Here is a 17,278-nt window from a genome sequence, read left to right on the forward strand (position 1 = left end):
AGTAGTATCTGTACTGAGAATATTATTTAAACATAATTATAACGCCTGCTCTTGTAAACTTGTTACGAGGTCTGAAAATAACTGGCACGTTACTTTGTACATAGTAGGTACTTGATATATGTATTAGTTTTCCTTCTTTGTAGGCACAGAGTATGTTGATTTGGCTAATTTACATCTTGGGTCTGCCTCATAAAGAAACATGCTTTTTCATTCTTCAAAAACGTGCCCTCTCAAAAGCCCTGTAATAAGGCCTAGGAGAGGATTGCCAGGGCTTGAATTAGGATTCGAGGGGATGAAGAGAGCGATGTGGAGGAAGAAACGGCAGAACTGGTGACAGATGGAATGTGGGAAGGCTAAATCAGGAGTCAGGTCTGCTAAGATAGCAACAGTGAAAGGCAAGCTGGGTGAGGCCCAGGAGCCGTGGCTTAGGGAGACTAAACTTGAGTTCAGATCTCATTAGAAGGAGTTCAGAAATATCTCAGTGTTGGCAGGGGCACACATTCAGAGAGAAAGCCAGTAGTCTGTTAGCCCAGGGTAGAGAGCTAATGGCCAGCACCAATTTCCTATATCCCTAGCACCATTTTATGCCGGCGCCAGGATCATGGTTGCTGACTCAGTTCAGTTCAGTCGCTCAGTCATGTCTTACTCTTTGCGACCCCGTAGACTGCAGCACACCAGTCTTCCTTGTCCATCACCAACTCCCAAAGCTTGCTCAGACTCATGTCCATCAAGTCGGTGATGCCATCCAACCTGGGCTGTTGACTGGCCCAGAGTAAACCTGGCCGGACCAGCCAGTGGTAAAGCAGTGGGACTCTTGAGGAATCTGCTTTTGCTTTTCATTGAAGTTCTTACCACTCTCAGTATAGTTGAAAACTGAAAGATTTTCTTCAGCTCCTCAATTTAGAGGATTTTTCCAGGAAAAAAAAGACTTCTTAAACCCAATGGTAGGAAAACTATCCATGATGACCTATAAAGTTGGGATAGGAGGGGAGAGGGAGGCTCAAGAGGGAGGAGATACATATACAATTATGACTGATTTGCATTGTTGTACAGCAGAAACCAACACAAGGTTGTAAAGCAATTATCCTTCAATTAAACAAAAAAGGAATGCCACTACCCAAAGGCCATTCCCTGGTGGCTCATTCAGTAAAGAATCTGCCTGCAACGTGGGAGACCTGGGTTTGATCCTTGGGTTGGGAAGATCCCTGGGAGAAGGAAAAGGCTACCCACTCCAGTATTCTGGCCTGGAGAATTCCATGGACAGAGGAGCCTGCAGGCTACAGTCCCTGGGGTTGCAAAGAGTCGGACATGACTGATCAGTTTTCATTTCATGTCACTTCACTCAAAGGCCATAACAGATGTGATTAGTTATTCTTCAGGAGTCAAATATGAATATGAATTGGATGGACTTGTTGAATTCATGAGGAAAAGATTTTTTTTAATTTTGGTAAAATATGTATAACATAAAGTTTACCCTTTTAACCAGTCTTAAGTATAAAATTCCGTCACATGAAGTACATTCACATTGTTTGTACAACCATCTTGAAGTATCCATTTCCAGGTCTTTTTCATCTTATCAAACTGAATTTCTGTACCTGTTAAACAATAAATCTTCATTCCTCCATGCCCTTGGTCTCTGCGAACCACCATTTCTACTTTATGTTTCTATGAATTTGTCTATTCTAGGTACCTCATAAGTGTACTTATACAATATTGTCCTTTTGTGTTTGGCTTATTTCACTTAGCATAATGTTTTCAAGCTTCATCCATATTAGGGCATGTATCAGAATGTTATTCCTTTTTAAGGATGATTAATGTTGCATGAAGACAACTTTTGAGACAGCTTTCTCTAGAATGGAGTTTGATAAGAAAGGTGAACTCTAGTTCGTAGGGCGTATATTCAGGTAAATTGTCTTTTTGACTGATTTCTAAAGAGTATAATCCAAACTTACTACCTGGCACTTAAATAAAACACAAATTCAATTGAACCACAATTTCAAACACAAATGCAGATGGGTTCACACTTTTTAAACATTAGCAAAATTTTAAGCTATAGGTTTTTTACAGTAAAATATCTTACATCATAGATAAATTTGCAAATAAATATAGTCAAAAGGTTAAATATAAGTGTTGTAAATTACTCCTATTTACAGGCTTTGTATAGGTTAGGATTACAAAAGTAGGAGCTTAGATCTTTTAGAGGGATAAATTGCCCTAGAATATCATGAGAGGAAAGAAAGCAAAAATTATTTGTCTAGAAGTAGTTGATTTAAGAATTGCCAGTATATTTTCGAACTGAAAATGCTCTTGAAACATGTCCACAGTTTTAAATATTAGGTTGGCACAAAAGTAATTGGAGTTTCGGACCATGAATTTTAAATAATCATAACTAGGCTCAAACACATTTTTATTAATTAAAATAAGAGCAATTACAACAACACATTTTGCCAGTGAGAAATAAGTTTGTTTATTCCTATAGTGTAAAACTGTGCTTCGGGATTCAAGGAACTCTTGGAAAGCATTTTCTGCCTCCTACTGGTTGTGGAAGCATTTTCCCTGCAAAAAGTTGCTTTAAGAACTGGGAGTCAAGTTGGTGAGAAGTCAAGTGAATATGGCAGATGAAGAAAAACGTCATAGCCCAGTTTTGAAGCACTGATTGTGCAAGTCAGGCATTGTCGTGGAGAAGAATTGGGCCCTTTCTGTTGACCAGTGATGGCTGCAGGCATTGCAGTTTTTGGTGCAACTCATCGATCTCTGAGCATGCTTCTCAGATGTCATGGTTTCGCTGGAATTCAAAAAGCTGCAGTGGATCAGAGCAGCAGCAGACCACCAGTGACCATGATCTTTCTTTGGTGCAAGTTTCGCTTTGGGAAGAGCTTTGGAGCTTCCTCTTGGTCCAACCACTGAGCTGGTCATTGCAGATTATTGTACAAAATCCACTTTTCATTGCATGTCACAATGTGATCAAGAAATGGTTCATTTTTGTGTAGAATAAGAGAAGACAACTTATTTGACAGCTTTAAATTTGTGGTCAGCTCATGAGGCACCCACTTATCGAGGTTTTTCACCTTCCCAATTTGCTTTAAATGCCTAGTGGCCATAGAATGGTCCACGTTGAGTTCTTTGGCAACTTCTCGTGTACTGTAAGAAAGTCAGCTTTGATGATTGCTTTCAGTTGGTCCTTGTCAACTTCTGATGACCAGCCACTATGCTCCTCATCTTCAAGTCTCTTGAGTCCTTTACAAAACTTCTTGAACCACCACTGCACTCTATGTTCATTTCATTAGCAGTTCTGGGCCAAATGCATTGTAGATGTCTCGAGTTTTCTCCACTGTTTTATGACTCATTTTGAACTCAAATAAAAAAAATTGCTCAAATCTGCTTTTTGTCTAACATTATTTCTATAGTATAATATAAAATAAACAGAAGGTATATCATTAGCAAAAAAAAAAAAAAACCATAAGCGAGAAATGGACATTAAAATGATGTATAACCACATTTGTTTAAGAGAGCATTCCAATATCAAATGGCAATGTTCAACAATACGAAACAGCAATTTCTTTTTTACTAACCTAACAGCTGACATTTTTTTCTAAATTAAAAAACTCCTCTTTATTTTTTAAGCTTTTAATTTTGTATTGGAATATAGCTGATCATTTTTTATTTGTATGGGAGTATAGATGATTGATGAGCATGAAGGAGGAGAATGAAAGAGCTGGCTTAAAACTAAATATTAAAAAACTAAGATCATGGCATCTGGCTCCATTCCCTCATGGAAAAGAGAAGGGGAAAAGGTGGAAGTAGTGACAGATTTCCTCTTGGGCTCTAAAATCACTGTGGATGGTGACTGCAGCCTTGAAATCAGAAGACGTTTGCTTCTTGGTGAAAGCTACGACAAATCTAGACAGTGTGTTGTAAAGCAGGGACATCACTCTGCCGACAAATTTCTGTATAGTCAAGGCTGTGATCTCCCCAGTGGTCAGGTAAGGTTGTGAGAGCTGGACCGTAAAGAAGGCAGAGAGCTGAAGAACTGATGCTTTTGAACTGTGGTACTGGAGAAGACTCCTGAGAGTCCCTTGGACAGCAAGGAGTCAAAACCAGTCAATCTTCAGGGAAATCAACCCTCAATACTCATTGGAAGGACGGATGCTAAAGCTGAAACTCCAGTATTTCGGTCATCTGATGTAAACAGCAGACTCACTGGATGCTGGGAAAGATTGAGGGCAGAAGGAGAAGAGGGCATCAGATGATGAGATGGCTGAATGGCATCACCAATGCAATGGATATGAATTTGGGCAAACTTTGGGAGATGGTGACGGACCAAGAGGCCTGCGTGCTGCAGTCAATCCATGGGGTTGCAAAGAGTCAGACACTACTGGGTGACTGAACAACAACATAGCTGATTAACGGGCTTCCCAGGGGTGCTAGTACTAAAGAACCCACCTGCCAATGCAAGAGACACAAGAGACTTGGGTTTGATCCCTGGATTGGGAAGATCCCCTGGAGGAGGGCATGGTAACCCACTCCAGTTTCCTTGCCTGAAGAAGTACCCATGGACAGAGGAGCCTGCAGGGCTACAGTCTATAGTGTCACAAAGAGTCGGGCACGACTGAAGCGACTTGACACGTACATACTACTTAACACGCACATAACTGATTAACAATGTTGTGATAGTTTCAGTAGACAGCAAAGGGAGTCTGCCATACATATACGTGTATCCATTCTCACCCAAACTCCCCTCCCATCAACACGGAGCAGTGTTCTCTGTGCTATGCAGTAGGTCCTTGTTGGTTATCCATTTTAAACAGAGCAGTGTGTACATGCCAATCCCAAACTCCCTAACAATCCCTAAATAGCTGAAATTTTGTAATGTACACATCTAAAGTCATACTTCTATAATCTAAACAAAGATCAGACTCCCCTTCTCCAATACTCTTTAAAGCAACCTATCTGTGATGAGAATATTCCAAGACTGCTGGCACCAACTTTCTCTTAACCAGATACTACTGTTGCATAGGATACATTAAATATTGATTAATCCCACATTTTCCACATCCTTGAAATGTCTCTAGTTAGAAAATGTATGAGAAACTGCCTGGTTACACATTTAAATTTTATTGCAAAATTTCTCAGAGCCTTTGTTATGCTAATGTTCATTGTGCTCTTCTGGAGAGTACAGTATACGGCAGGTCCTAAGAAAGCATCACTACGAACAAAGCTAGTGGAGGTCATGGAATTCCAGTTGAGCTATTTCAAAGCCTGGAAGATGATGCTGTGAAAGTGCTACACTCAATATGCCTGCAATTTTGGAAAACTCAGCAGTGGCCACAGGACTGGAAAAGGTCAATTTTCATTCCAATCCCAAAGAAAGGCAATGCCAAAGAATGCTCAAACTACCACACAATTGCACTCATCTCACATGCTAATAAAGTAATGCTCAAAATTCTCCAAGCCAGGCTTCAGCAATACGTGAACCGTGAACTTCCTGATGTTCAAGCTAGTTTTAGAAAAGGCAGAGGAACCAGAGATCAAATGGCCAACATCCGCTGGATCATGGAAAAAGCAAGAGAGTTCCAGAAAAACATCTATTTCTGCTTTATTGACTATGCCAAAGCCTTTGACTGTGTGGATCACAATAAACTGTGGAAAATGCTGAGAGAGATGGGAATCTCAGACCACCTGACCTGCCTCTTGAGAAATCTGTATGCAGGTCAGGAAGCAACAGTTAGAACTGGACATGGAACAACAGACTGGTTCCAAATAGGAAAAGGAGTATGTCAAGGCTGTATATTGTCACCCTGCTTATTTAACTTCTATGCAGAGTACACCATGAGAAAAGCTGGACTGGAAGAAACACCAGCTGGAATCAAGATTGCCAGGAGAAATATCAATAACCTCAGATATGCAGATGACACCACCCTTATGGCAGAAAGTGAAGAGAAACTAAAAAGCCTCTTGATGAAAGTGAAAGTGGAGAGTGAAAAAGTTAGCTTCAAGCTCAACATGCAGAAAACGAAGATCATGGCATGTGGTCCCATCACTTCATGGGAAATAGATGGGCAAACAGTGGAAACAGTGTCAGACTTTATTTTTCTGGGCTCCAAAATCAGTGCACATGGTGACTGCAGCCATGAAATTAAAAGACGCTTACTCCTTGGAAGAAAAGTTATGACCAACTAGATAGCATATTCAAAAGCAGAAACATTACTTTGCTAACAAAGGTCTGTCTAGTCAAGGCTATGGTTTTTCCAGTGGTCATGTATGGATGTGAGAGTTGGACCGTGAAGAAGGCTGAGTGCCGAAGAATTGATGCTTTTGAACTGTGGTGTTGGAGAAGACTCTTGAGAGTCCCTTGGACTGCAAGGAGATCCAACCAGTCCATTCTGAAGGAGATCAGCCCTGGGATTTCTTTGGAAGGAATGATGCTAAAGCTGAAACTTCAGTACTTTGGCCACCTCATGTGAAGAGTTGACTCACTGGAAAAGACTTTGATGCTGGGAGGGATTGGGGCCAGGAGGAGAAGGGGACGACCGAGGATGAGATGGCTGGATGGCATCACGGACTCGATGGACATAAGTCTGAGTGACCTCCGGGAGTTGGTGATGGACAGGGAGGCCTGGTGTGCTGTGATTCATGGGGTCGCAAAGAGTCGGACACAACTGAGCGACTGAACTGAACTGAAAGTTCCTGGAGCCCAAAACGCCTTCTTCATAGGTCTTGTAGTACAGTGTTGCCTGGGACATGGTTTGGGAAATGCTGGGTCTGATAAAGGTTGATGAATTTATTTGTAATGCAGCAATGGAGAAACAGACATACAGAACAGACTTATGGACACAGGGAGAGGGGAAGAGAGAGTGAGATATATGGAAGAGCAACATGGAAACTTACATTACCATATATAAAATAGATAGTCAATGGGAATTTGCTATATGTCTCAAGGAACTCAAACAGGAGCTCTTTATCAACCTAGAGGGGTGGGATGGGGAGGGAGATAAGAGGGAGGTTCAAGAGGGAGGGGACATATGTACACGTATGGCTGATTATGTTGATGTTTCAAAGAAAACAACAAAATTCTGTAAAGCAATTATCCTACAATTAAAAAATAAAAATTTAAAAAGAACAAGGAAATCAATAAAAATGAAGAAAGAATTTAAAATTGTACCCACAGTTCAATATTGAAAAGCAGGTACTTTTCAGCCAATGTAGGAAGGTGATTATGAGCACAAGCTTCAGGCAAAATAAAACAAAGCAGAACTGGATTCAAATCCTATCTCTACCACATAGTGGATGTGTGATATGGGCTATTCAACCTAAGTTGGTCTCAGTTTTCTATCTGCTGTGTAAACTGAGCCAGGTATCTAGGAGGTAATATCTAATTGTATCAATTAGTATAGCCAGGAAACAGAAACCACTAGTTATTTTTATCAGAGACCATGAATACAAAGAGTTGGTTGCTAAAAAGTCGAAAGAACACGAAGGTATCTCACAGGTAGCAATTGCAGGAAGCAGCTATCACCCAGAGGGCTGGGAAAATAAAATGAAGAAGTTGGAATGATAAAAACTTAGAGGTTTGGAGGAGGGGCTCCTCAGAGCTAGAACTCAGGTCTCTGAGGAGGGGGCACTGCTAGGCTGGGGTCCATGTCCTCAAGGGGTTGAGGAGGCAGGTTTGGCAAATGTTGAGAGGACTGCAATCTGGTTTCAACTGCCACTCCTGAAATCAACCAGCAATGTCAAGGTAAAGAAGCGAGGCTTGAGTGATGCTCACAGGAACAGGAAGCTAGCATGAAGCCCACAGGAAACCAACAGGAAGGAGCAAATCCCTTCTTCCTCCTGTTTTCCAGTTTCCCTCTATTGTTCTAGTTTACAAAGTCTCATAGGGAGCCCGCTGACAAAGCAGAAATGTGGTTTGCTGAGTCCTACCCCAGCATCGGGCTTCACAGGTAGTGCGGTGGTAAAGAATCCGCCTGCCAAGCTGGAGAGGTAGGTTCAATCCCAGGGTCAGGAGGATCCCATGGAGAAGGGAGTGGCGACCCACTCCAGTATTCTGACCCATGGACAGAGGAACCTGGCAGGCTACAGTCCATGGGGTCACAAGGGTCAGACATGACTTATCGACTGAGCACATACACACACACCAGCATCACAAAGCCAAGTATAGAAGGGTGGGTTTGCATCTGAGAGGGAATAACAATTGCTGGCACAAATACAAGGCTGCCGTCTATGGGGTCACACAGAGTCGGACACGACTGAAGTGACTTAGCAGCAGCAGCAGCAGCAGCAGAGCGTCAAAAGTCTATGACAGCTATTCCTCTTCCCTGAACCTGACTGACAGTCCAATGCCTGGTGTGCATTTGCAGAACTTCCATACTACCTGTACAGTAAAGAGAGACAAAACTAAATGCCTGCAAGTTCAACTAAATAAGTGAAACAAGCCTAAATGTAGGCTTAACATCACAGCTCAAACTTCAAAGGCCTAAAACTGAACTCCTGATTCTGCCCCTTCCACCCTCCCCAAATGCATCCCCCCTCAGTTTTTTAAAAGTGCAACAAGGTTACCTCCCTGCTTTGACTCTCCAATGTCTTCCCACTGCAGGAGGACCATCCTGACTCCTGCTCATGACAAGGTCTGCCCTCTCTCCAACCGCATCCACATACCTCCTCCTCCTTTACCCACTTCCAGGCCCATAGGACTTTCTCTCTTCCTCTACCACCCAAGTTCTTTTTCATATTGTGCTTTTTGCTTCTTCCATCCAATATCCTGTGCCCAGGCTTCTGACAAGGCTGGTTTCCTCAACCCTTAGGGCTCAGCTCAGTTGTAGGCTCTTCAGAGAGACCTCCACCAACACCATCGTATCTGGTTACTTGGTAATTTGCTTTTTTCCTTTGGAGTATGCAGCATAAGCAGTATCATCTTATTTGTTAAATTTACTATTTATTGTTAGTCCCCTCCACTCATTCAAGTGAATTCCACAAGGACAAAGACCTCACGTATCGTGTTCATCCTCTAGCTCTAGCACCAAGCACAGCAGCTAATCCAAATAAGACCCAAGTATTCATTAGATGAATAGATGGTGTTCTGAGTGTACAAACGTGAATAAGACAGAGTCTTACCAGTTTTACCAACTGTTATCAACTTCACCCAGCCCACAACTAACAGCTATCCTAGACCCCTTGGACTTCAAAAAGATCAAATCAGTCAATCCTAAAAGAAGTCAATCCTGAATATTTATTGGAAGGACTGATGCTGAAGCTGAAGCTCCAATACTTTGGCCACCTGATGTGAAGAACTGACTCACTGGAAAAGACCCTGATGCTGGGAAAGATTGAAGACAGGAGGAGAAGGGGGCAACAGAAGATTAGATGCTTGGATGGCATCACCGACTCAATGGACATGGGTTTGAACAAGCTCTGGGAGTTGGTGATGGATAGGGAAGCCTGGTGTGCTGCAGTCCATGGGATCACAAAGAGTTGGACTGAGAAACTGAACTGAACTGAACTACACCTCTCATCTCCATGATTCAAATTGATTAAGTCCTTAGGATCTTGCTGTTTCTCAACTGGATTACTGTAATAGTATCTCAATCCTGATTTTACCATTGTTAGTCTTCTCTCATTTCAAACTCTAAACTATCCTACAAGTTTATATATTTATTCATAAGTAATTGACATGTTCTGCAGCTAATCCAAGATTAGTAAAATTTACTTTCTTATGCAGATAAAAATAAACATGAATTCCAATCTTTTCCCCACATTCCACTTTGTAGATCACTACATTCAAAGCACTTCTAATACTGACATTTCTTAAATGCATATCTGACTGTATTGCTCTGTTTAAAATTACTGCAGTGATTTTTCAGTACTTTTAAGATTTGATCATCTGAATTTTATCCTTTGGTTAATGTGGTGTATCACACTGATAAATTTGCATATGTTGAAGCATCCTTCATCTCCCTGGAAAATATTCCACTTGATCACAATGTATGATTCTCTTCATTATTGTTGAATTTGGTTTGCTAATATTTTGTTGAAGATTTCCATGTGCAAATGAATGAAGTTGAATCATATCATATACAAAATTTAACTCAAAATTGATTATTGACCTAGATGATAAAACTTAAAAAAAAAAAGGATTAAATCTTTGTGACCTTGAGTTAGGCAAACCTTTCTTAGATGTGACAACAAAACAGTAGCAGGAGAAAAAACAGCTAAGTTGGACCTCATAAATATTAAGAACTTTGATGCTTCAAAGAGCACCACAAAGAAAATGAAAAGAGATTCCCCCCATAGAATGGGAGCAAATATTTGTAAATCATATATCTGATAAAGGACTTGTATATAGAATATAAACCCTTAAAAGTCAATAACAAAAAGTCAATTCAATTTTAAAAAGGGTCATGCTGCTGCTGCTTCTAAGTCGCTTCAGTGTCTGACTCTGCCTGCCAGGCTCCCCCGTCCCTGGGATTCTCCAGGCAAGAACACTGGAGTGGGTTGCCATTTCTTTCTCCAATGGATGAAAGTGAAAAGTGAAAGTGAAGTCACTCAGTCATCTGACTGTTAGCGACCCCATGGACTGCAGCCCACCAGGCTCCTCTGCTCATGGGATTTTCCAGGCAAGAGTACTGAGTCTAAATAAATATACAAATGGCTATTAAGCATATGAAAAGATGCTCAACATTAGCCATTAAGCAAGTGCAAATTAAAACCAGAGATATACTGTAGAATGGTAGTTGCCAGGGACTGGCATGAGGGGGAAATAGGGAGTTGTTGTTTAAAGGGTGCAGAGTTTCAGTTTTGCAAAATGGAAGTTCTGGAGATCTGTTGTGCAACAATGTGATGTATTAACACTACTAAACTATACGTTTTTAAAGGGTAAGAATGGTAAATTTTATGTTATATATTTTTTTTACCCAATAAATTTTGATGCCACTTCACACCCACTAGGATGGCAATAGTAAAAATGTAATAACAAGCTTTGACGAGGATGTGAGAAAATTGGAACCCTGTTCATTGCTGGTGAGAATGTAAAAGGGTACAGCTGCTCTGAAAACAGTTGGGAAGTTCCTCAAATTGTTGAACATAGAGTTGTGATATGAACCAGCACTTCCACTTGTAGGCATATACCCAAGAGAAATTAAAACATATGTTCCCATAAAAACTTGTAGCCAATGTTCACAGCAGCATTTTTCATAATAGCTGAAAAGTGAAAAAATCTAAATGTCCATCAACTGATGACTGGATAAATACAACGTGTTATAGCTGTACAATGGGATATTATTTGGCAATAAAAAAAATAAAATGCTGATTTATTCTATAACATGGATGAACCTTACAACATTATGCCAAGTGTTGTTTTGTGGCCAGTTACAAAAGGCCACATGGTGTGTGTGATTTCATTTGTGATTCTACATGTAATTACATTCTATTTAATGTCCAGAATAGGCTGGTGCAGTGGTAAAGAATCCACCTGACAATGCAGGAGATGAGACGGATCCCGTGGAGGAAGAAATGGCAACACACTCCAGTATTATTGAAGAATCCTATAGACATAGGAGTCTGGTGGGCTACCATCCATGTGGTCACAAAGAGTCAGACACGACTGAGCAACTGAGCGTGCATGCACAGGCAAATCTACACTTTTTATTATAAAGAAGGTAAATTGGTGGTTGTATAGGGTTGGGGGAAGATGGCAGGGATTTGGGGTGATGGCTAAATGTACACAGGGTTTCTTTTGTGGGTAATTAAAGTGTTCTGAAATTAATTGTACTGGTGGTTGGAAAATTCTGTGAGTACATTAAACTCTTGAATGGGGGAATTATATGGTATTTAAACTGTATCTCTGTTAAGCTGTTAAAAAGAAAAAAGGCAAAAAACAGGAAAGGCCTTGCAGCTTTTACCTTGTTTAGTAGGAACACTCACTCTTGAAATCCTGAGCCCCCATTTAAGGAATTTCTCTTAAGACCACCTGGCTGTGACAAAGTCCAAGCCACCCGAAGAGGCCACAAGTTGTCCCAGCTTATCCCAGCTTTCGATCCTCACAGCCTGAGCACCACATACATAAGTGAAGAGCCTCCAGATGACTTTAGTCCTCTGGCCTTGAGTCATTTCAGTCATTTGGGTTTTCCCAACTAAGCTTCTAGACATCCCCATCCCTGCCATATCCTGTCCCAATACCTGACCACACCATCTGTGAGCATAATAAAATGGGGGTTGTTTTATACAACTCCATTTTGGGATGGTCTGTAAAGCCCAATCTTCTGATTTTCCTTCTACCTCACTGTTTACTTCTCATTGTACTGGTCCCCTGCCACCCCCAGTCTGCCCAAATGCTGGAGTATCCCCTCAGTCCATGGACCACTTCTATCCCCACGCTCAGCCCATCAGTGATCTCATGTGGACTCACGGCTTTAAATGCCATGCTGATGACATGGCATCAAGGTAAGATGAAATTTACCAGTCAGACCTCTCCTCTGAACCTCAGAGAACTATAGTCACCTGTTTATTTGAGATCCCTATTTGGATATCTGACTGGCATCCAAAATGGAGCAAAAACACAGCAACTCTTTTCCTCCAAAACCACCTTTTCTCAGTTGCTTCCGTCTCAGTTAAGTGCCCCTCTCAGCCTTGCAGTGGCTTAGGTGTCTTTGTCTAGATATACGCAGCTCACTTCCTGGTCTTCTACAGTTCTCTATTAATAAATTCCTGGTGAGGCCTTTCCTGACCACTGCATTTGAAGTAGAATCCTCACTTCCATCTTTCTCATTACCAACTCACCATCTCAGCTTTGATTTTCTCCATAGCACTTAACCTGCACTTGATACATGACATCATTTACTAATGTGTCCTTCTCTGTCCTAGAATGTAAGGTCCATGCAGACGAGGGGTTTTGTGTATTTTTTTCACTGTTGTATTCTCATGCTCACACAATGTGTAATGTCTTTGGCACTCAGTAATCATTCAGTTACTGAATAGAGTTCAGGGAGCAAAAGAGATGAGATCAAGAATACAAGCAGTGTTGGCCCCAAAAGGAGATATAATATACTTCCTCTTTGGGGGAAGAGAGAAAAGAGTAGCTTTGAATATGTAAACAAGGTATTAACAGTAATACCTGTCATACATGAGAGAATAGTATATGCTATGCCCAGGTCCAAGTACTTCACACACATATTAACTCTCAACACATATATTAACTCTTCATGCATATATTAACTCTCAACTCACATGTAGAAAACTCTCAACAGCCTATAGGTAGGTTCTATTATCACTATTTTTATAGACGAGGAAACTGATCAGAGTGACTGAGGTTGAGTAACTTGTCCAAGGGAGAAGTGGAAGAGCTGGGATAAAAACTCAAGATATAATGACTTTAGTGTCTGTCATTTTAACCCATCTTTTGAAGGTTTTTTCTGAAAGTGATATAGCAGTGGTGGTGTACAGAACTTGAGAAGAGTGGAAGAGAAATAGCTGTTGGGAGTTCAGTAGAGGGTCCATTAGGAAAACAATAAAAGGATTGTTGAGCAGCAGTGAACACCTGGGAGCGACTAAGCAAAGAAGTTTCTTAGTGGACTCTGTTAACTAGTTAGACCACTTGAACTTCTGTGGTAATAGCAGTAAAGAAGCATAATTGAGGTAAGCCAAGTATGTGAATTCCTGGGGCAGGCAGAGTGGAGAGATTAAGAAAGCAAGTTAAGATGATAACATAACATATTTGAAACAGTTAAGCAGGCAACCCAGGAGCAAGTTAATGAATAATTAGAATAGACTCGGGGACCCAGAAACTAGAGGTTGTGATGACAAGAAAGAAGATTCAGGAGAAATATAGGGAAATACAGAAAGGAATTCAGAGTTCAAAATCTAGGTAATGGAGTTCAGGAATTATCCAGTGGAACAGGGCCCATCTGAGGCAGGATTCTTTACAGGAGGCTGCAATGAATCACCTCAACCCACTCTTCCTAAACCCCAGATTATCTATATTGATGCTTCAAATTCCCACAAGCCAAGACAAAACTCTTCATTCCACAATTAGTGGGAAGGCTTTAAAAATACAATAGCTCCAATGGGAAATAATTCAGTGATTTGTGTTGAGCCGTTATGTAACAGTTGTTAAGTTCCTCCCCTAGAGGTGGTTTAGACATTGTTTAGACATTAAGAACTCTCATAGGTGCCAAGCTGGGAAAAATGGGTCATTGAAAAAGGAGGTGGCTAGTCACCTATTAGATCTGCTTAATGTATCCCTGGTTCAGATTTTCGGAAAGTACCAACTACTCTATATAAACCACTTAGTGCATTTAGTGTTAGTTGCTCAGTCATGTCCGATTCTTCACACTCCCATAGACGGGGGAGCCTGGTGGGCTGCCGTCCATGGGGTCGCACAGAGTCGGACACGACTGAAGTGACTTAGCAGCAGCAGCAGCAGACTGTAGCCTACCAGGTTCCTCTGTCTATGGGATTCTTCAGGGAAGAGTGGGTTGCCATTTCCTACTCTAGGGGATTTTCCCAATTCAGGGATCGAACTCAGGTCTCCTGCATTGGCAGACAGATTCTTTACCATCTGAGCTACCAGGCAAGCCCTAAATCACATTTCATCTAGTGGTCCAGTCAAATAAGATGCTTTTATAGATGCTCTCATAAGATGTCTCTTATTCATTGCCATTGGCAAATTATGGCATAAGCCTCTAAGAGTCAGTGTACTTGTTTTTAATTGATTATTTACCAGATTTCACATATTTATTACTATTGAGGTTAGGAAAAACAATTATTTTAGTTGCAGCAGAGAGGAATGAAGGGCAAATCATCTTTAAGAGCTATGAAAAATGATGGGTGAATGGATAAACAAACTATGGTAAATACATATACCAGAATATTTTTTAGCCTTAAAATAGAAATTCTGATACATGATGCACCTTGAAGATATTATATTTAGTGAAATAAGCTGGACACCAAAGGATAAATATTGTATGATTTCATGGCTATGAAGTGTCTAGAATAGCCAAATTCACAGAGACAGAAGACAGAATGGTGGTTGCCTAGGAGCTGAAGGGACAGGTAATGAATGAGGAGTTACTGTTTGATGGGTGTAGAGCTTCAGTCTAGGATAATGGAAAATGTCTGAAGATGGAAACTGGTGGTGGTCAAACAACAACATGAAAGTACTTAATGCCACTGAACTGCATACTTAAGAATGGTTAAAATGGTAACTTTTATGTCATATCTATTTTACTACAATAAAAAAAAGTTATGAAAAATATCATAAGATTGCAGGTGGAATCTACCTAAGATGAGAAAGTAAGTGTGTGTCTAGGACAGTTTAGGTACAAACAGACCGGTAAAGGGAAGCAGGATGATAAGGATGTCAAAATGACCCCTGAGTAGTCCCCTGCAATCGATATACAAAGTGAAGTTCCCAGATGAACTGCTATATAGCTAGCCAACTGCAACAAGGACTGTAGCTTTTGACCACCGGGTTCCAGGCTTAGAACAGGGCTTAAGGAACATCTCAGTCAGGGATGTACTTCTAATAAGGCATCAATGCTTCTGTTAGAGACAGATATTTTGAGGTCAGGAGCCTTGTCTGATTCTTTGTAACTCAGACTCCCAAAAGGTATCTGGCCCCTAGAAGATATTTGTTACCTAGTTATTGAATACAGATGAAATTTGATTTGGTTTACAAAATGAAGAAAAAGTAGTATCTTTTTGAGAGTGCTATATTTGATGGGAATAAAATAATCTTATATAAACACAATGATATAAAGATAAGGCATAATTTTTAATACAAACAGGACAAAATAAGGCTTGGAAATCTCCCTGCATGTCACAGTTTATTTGCCATGATATAATTTCTTAGTGAATTAAAGGTAATTTCCATTGAAGAAACAGGAAGCTCTGTTTTACTTTATTCTTCTTAATCATCTTGGGAAAAGTGGGGAATGGGGCTTTTTTTGACTACCAGGTTCCTCAACTTCTAAGAGGACGTAACATGGGATAAACAAAGTGATTTACTATTCAGAAGGATATGGGGTTAATCTGGCGTTAAAACACACACACACACACTAGAAAAAAATAGTTTGTTTCTTTTAGTGATTTTTCTGGCTCTGAAACCTCTCCAGTTTTGGATGGATTCTTTATGCAGGAGGAAATCTAAGGTAAGGTATTGAGAGTCTCACAGATCTTCCCTAGTAGGTCACATCCTGCTAATCTAATCATACTTGACAGTAAATTTAATTATCCAAGAAATTTTATTATCCATGTTTTATATATCTGCTTCCTATAAATGAGTATCATTTAAATCTATGATATACTGAGAACAGTCAAGAATTATTTCTTGCATTTATAATTTAAGAAGCTATATTTAAAAATTAAGATACATTTATGTGACTATGATTATAAGGAAAATGAGAAACCAAAACAGATGGATGTTTATAAAAACTGATATTTCAGGAAAGGATTTAAAGTTAGATGCCCTTTCCAACTCTTTTGTAAACTAAGAAACATACAATTATTTTAAGAAGAATTCAGCTTTTACCCAATTGCACTCCAGATTACATCAAAGAAAAAACAGTCTGAAATCTTAAGACTTTTACTTCCTCAAATTTTAGGTGGATTGCTTTTCAGAATTTTTCTAATTGATATTACATGAAATCCTCTAGCTGATAAAAGGCCAAATGTTTACGTTCTTCACAAGAGGTTGAATAGGTTTTTATGCATTGACACAGAGTGGAAGTTCAGTATTTGTCATACTGAACAGCAAGGAATAATTAATTTTCGCCATCCATGTATCGTACAAATATGAAGTTAAAATAGAATTTTCACTGATGGTTAATACTGTAGATTCCATGTTATGATTAATTCCAAGAATGCAGTTTGCATCTTCAGTGGGAAGTGTACTTTTCGGTTGTTATAACATCCTCAGAGACTTTTCAGTTTGTCTTTATCTTGCTCTTTTTGACTGCAAAGTGCAAAAGATTCCTGAACGAACTGCCTACACATTGGGCACTGCTGAAAATACTTAACACAGCCATCACACAAGCACGTGTGTCTACATGGCAGGAGCACCCAGTTCACAGTCCCGTTCTGGCAAACCACACAGTCCTTGCTATTCTCTTCTGGAGGCTCCACTTCACTTTCAGATAGTCCTGCCTTTTCTAGCAAACTTTGGTCTGTGTTTTTTTCTTCTGGAGAAGAATCGCTGGAGGGAGTAGAATTATTATTTGCAGACATGAAAAGTTGCTGAAAATCAAAGAAACAAATGTAAAAATAATTACAAATGACAATTATGCTTCAA

The 17,278-nt window shown here is 40.2% G+C and overlaps 1 protein-coding gene across 1 annotated transcript in view; it reads right to left on the minus strand.

The window, feature by feature from the left end:
* Positions 1 to 15,835: 15,835 nt before the first annotated feature.
* The window catches only part of CGRRF1 (cell growth regulator with ring finger domain 1), a 28,286-nt gene continuing 26,843 nt past the window's right edge, over positions 15,836 to 17,278 (minus strand). The window contains exon 6 of the mRNA XM_068965833.1: positions 15,836 to 17,223. Within this exon, the coding sequence (XP_068821934.1) occupies positions 16,903 to 17,223 (321 nt within the window). The 3' untranslated portion in view covers positions 15,836 to 16,902. The remainder of the gene's footprint in view (positions 17,224 to 17,278) is intronic.

The sequence above is a fragment of the Capricornis sumatraensis genome, chromosome 2 (assembly GCF_032405125.1).
Source record: "Capricornis sumatraensis isolate serow.1 chromosome 2, serow.2, whole genome shotgun sequence".
Taxonomy (NCBI): Eukaryota; Metazoa; Chordata; class Mammalia; order Artiodactyla; family Bovidae; genus Capricornis; species Capricornis sumatraensis.